The sequence below is a fragment of the Clytia hemisphaerica genome, unplaced genomic scaffold (genome assembly GCF_902728285.1).
Source record: "Clytia hemisphaerica strain Z4C2 unplaced genomic scaffold, Clytia hemisphaerica genome assembly, whole genome shotgun sequence".
Taxonomy (NCBI): domain Eukaryota; kingdom Metazoa; phylum Cnidaria; class Hydrozoa; order Leptothecata; family Clytiidae; genus Clytia; species Clytia hemisphaerica.
The window spans coordinates 485,688-489,113 of record NW_027103748.1 but is presented as its reverse complement, the minus strand read 5'-3'; the positions used below and the strand labels follow the sequence as shown (position 1 = coordinate 489,113).

Below are 3,426 nucleotides of genomic sequence, written 5' to 3'. Positions count from 1 at the left end.
TTGATTTCATCTAAATAGAAGGGAAAGAAAGAAAAGATTGGAAGAGAAAAACAAAACAAATAGAGAAAAGGAGAGCAAAAAGTTTATCGAAATTTTTCAAGTTGACGATAAACCAGTTATCACACTTTTACTCGTACAATATAAAATATATTTTTCTCGTTCAGACAGGTTCAGAGTTTTCTATATTTTCCTAGCCTACCCGAGAAATATATCCCATATTGTACTCTGTACAGCTCTGTACCGTGCGATAACTATTACTTATAGAAAGATTTTTATAGTTTATATTTTTTCGATAATGTAAACAATTAGCAAGATTCCAGTTTTAGTTTAGCTTTCTCTGGTTAGCAAACTAAAAACTTTGTTAAGCAAAAACTTAATTTTCTATTCATCTAAATTTATCGTTAGATTAAATACAAAAAACTAGCTAAAATGGCATGTATGTCAGCAAAAACTGTCCCAGCGTTCACTGTACAAACTTTACAAAAGGGAGCTCAGGTTTGTTGTTCTTATTTTTCACTTAATGGTTTTCCTTTTTCAGATTAGGCGTAGTGGTATAGTGGTTATTGTGCTTGACTTCTGTTCAGGAGGCTCGAGTTCGATACCCACCGTGGCACTACGATTCACTTGGCAAGTGAATGCTCCTTCGCCCGGGTCAACCCATGCCATGTGAGAGGAATTGGGTACCATAACTCTGATACAAGAGTATGGGTAGATATTCCAGACATTGGTGTGCTGAGACACTTAGGAGGTTATATGTCTGCGATGACATCTGTTCTCTCGTGTAGTTCGAGTGTTGTGGTAATACATAATGGCTCGGCAGCTCGCATCTGCAGGGTTGCAATGTCTCCTTACGCTGTGATTCCTACTCCATCGTGGGTAGGACCCATTCCGATGCATCGGAGGGCATATCTATTCATCTTTTTCGCATTTTGGATCATGAGTTTTTTTTGCAAATCAGCTTCTTTTTCACCTATTTTCTTTCATTTCCCTAGAGTTTTTGGGAAAAATTCGAAAAGGATTAATTTTTTCCGAAAATTACTCCACGTGAATTTAATCCACCTATAAGATATCATGTAAATAGTATTTAATGATATTGGAATTCATCAGTTATCACTTCATTTTAGGTCGAGCAAGCTCCACAAGCAGGGGCAACAAAGACACGACCACCAAACGAGTACACCAGGTTTAAAAAGTTTTACGATCGAGGTGACCTACCTATCGCTCTTGAACACGATACAAAGGGCAACAAAATCGCATGGAAAGTGGAAATCGAAAAATTAGACTACCATCATTACCTTCCTTTGTTTTTTGATGGATTAAAGAACCTGAAACATCCTTATTGTTTCTTTGCACGACAAGGTATTCATGATATGTTGGAGCATGGTGGTGCCAAAGTGTTGCCAGTCATTCCCCAGCTCATCGTTCACATTCGTGAAGCTTTCCTCACTCGTCACCAAGAAATTATTTGCGAAACCTTGAAAGTTTTACAACGTTTGATCCTAAGCTCTGAATTGAGTGGCAAAGGTTTGGTACCTTACTATCGCCAGATAATGCCAATGATTAACCAGTTTAAAATGAAAAATATCAATTGTGGTGATCGAATCGATTACAGTCAACAAAAGCGACAAAACATTGGTGATCTGATTGATGAAACTTTGACTTTGTTTGAAGAGAATGGTGGGGAAGATGCTTTCATTAACATCAAGTACATGGTACCTACTTATGAATCCAGTGTCATGAACTAACTATGATGGTGAAATCTAATCTTTCTTCATGGGTGTCTGGGACAATGTAATATAACGAGAAGCTTGCTGGGTAGATCAGTTATTATACACAATAACACTTGAGATTACCAAAGGTCAAATGTAACCTTTCCGAATCAATTGTTGTATATGAATGTACACACAAAGTAATGATAGGTAATTAACCTTATTGTTCTTGATGTTTTTTTAATTAATGAAATTTAATCTGGTGTTCGTTTCAGATGATTTGGAAGCCCTTAACCTATAAATTGTCGTCGCTTAACAGTCTTCACTCGCAAAAATATAAAGTACAATTTTTTAAGATTTCAAGAAATTTTTCATGACCATTAAACCATCATCATACGCGGTCAAAGATCTAAAAAAGTCACTGTCAAATTTCAGGTAAATTCACGGTGAAAAGCTGCTATTTTTTGAAAGACTGCACATCTTTTCAACGTGAATGCGCAACAAAAACCATATCCCTGTTGAAGACCCTAAATTCCCACAATATGAACTAATATTTTAATTTTCTTTGAAACTTTTATACTAATTCATAATCATAATCAGATTTTGTAAATAAATTATATTTTAATTTTAATTTAAATAAACATAACATTTTAGTCTTACTAAATATTGACTGACTTGATTAATTTTTTGCTTGTCATAAACATGTTGCTTACTTGACCATTCTCTAGACTAAGACTTTTGGGGTGATTTTCCCAAAAACCCCTAGGAAAATGAAGGTTTTGGCACTCTTTCAGGAAAATTTCATAAAATGGCGGGGGGGGGGATCATTATAAAATGCATATAAGATGCTATTGGCGTAATTTTTTCCAAAAAATTGCAAAAGAGTACTTTTTGATCACGTTAAAATTTCTGACTCTTGGAATTGTTTTATTTTCTAGTCACTAACCGTAACAATTCCATTTACGTAAGCTTTAACTGCTAACAATAGAAAGAAAAAAGTCTTCCAGATCGAGGTTTTTTTAAATACGGTTAAGCGTCTTTGATAAAAACGACAGTCATTTCTATAGTCTAATAGATCCTTCTCGGTACTTTTTCAAACACCCTTTATATTGATTTTAGTAAAAGTTTTAAAAGCTATCTTTCTGCAATCAATTTTAGAAAAAAAGGAAGTTCCCCCGAATTTTCAAAACCACAAACGATTTGGAAGTGGTCTAAGTTATATTGGAAGGGTAGATTTTTAACACTAGATCTGAGGATCCAAAAGTTTCAAATAAAAATGGTCCAATAAGCTCAGAATATAGTCTGGAAGTCTTTAAACCGGTGCCAAATTAAGTGATAGCCCAAAATCGACTTTCTCGCCCGAAACTTCAAATTTCGAAAAACGAGGAAATTGATTTTGACCATGATTGTGGGGCAATTTTCCAGGTGCATTATCGTACGCATCGCAGGATTGTCCTAGAATCAAAAACTTCTATAAATACCTTTAATTTAAAAAAGTCTTTTGTCGGGGACAAAGAAATTCGAGTAAATAGTTTTGTCGGGTGAAATTTTTGGGGTTTTATTCGCCAGGAAATATTACTATATAGCTTATCTTAATATTTAAATTTCAAGATTTCAAAATATACCCGCATTCCCTGGTACATGAATTCATCTCAGTAAAATCTCGATATTAGCTCTATGACGTAGACGCAGTGAACACCTCTGTCCTGAACCAAAC

At 34.9% G+C, this 3,426-nt stretch overlaps 1 protein-coding gene across 1 annotated transcript; it reads left to right on the top strand.

Annotated features, from left to right (window-relative positions):
• Positions 1–383: 383 nt before the first annotated feature.
• Positions 384–1,891, top strand: LOC136805413 (parkin coregulated gene protein-like). Its single transcript, XM_067061995.1, has 2 exons — positions 384–495; positions 1,125–1,891. Exons 1-2 carry the CDS (start codon positions 430–432, stop codon positions 1,743–1,745), a joined length of 687 nt encoding a protein of 228 aa, XP_066918096.1. The 5' UTR covers positions 384–429; the 3' UTR covers positions 1,746–1,891.
• The last annotated feature ends 1,535 nt before the right edge of the window (positions 1,892–3,426 follow it).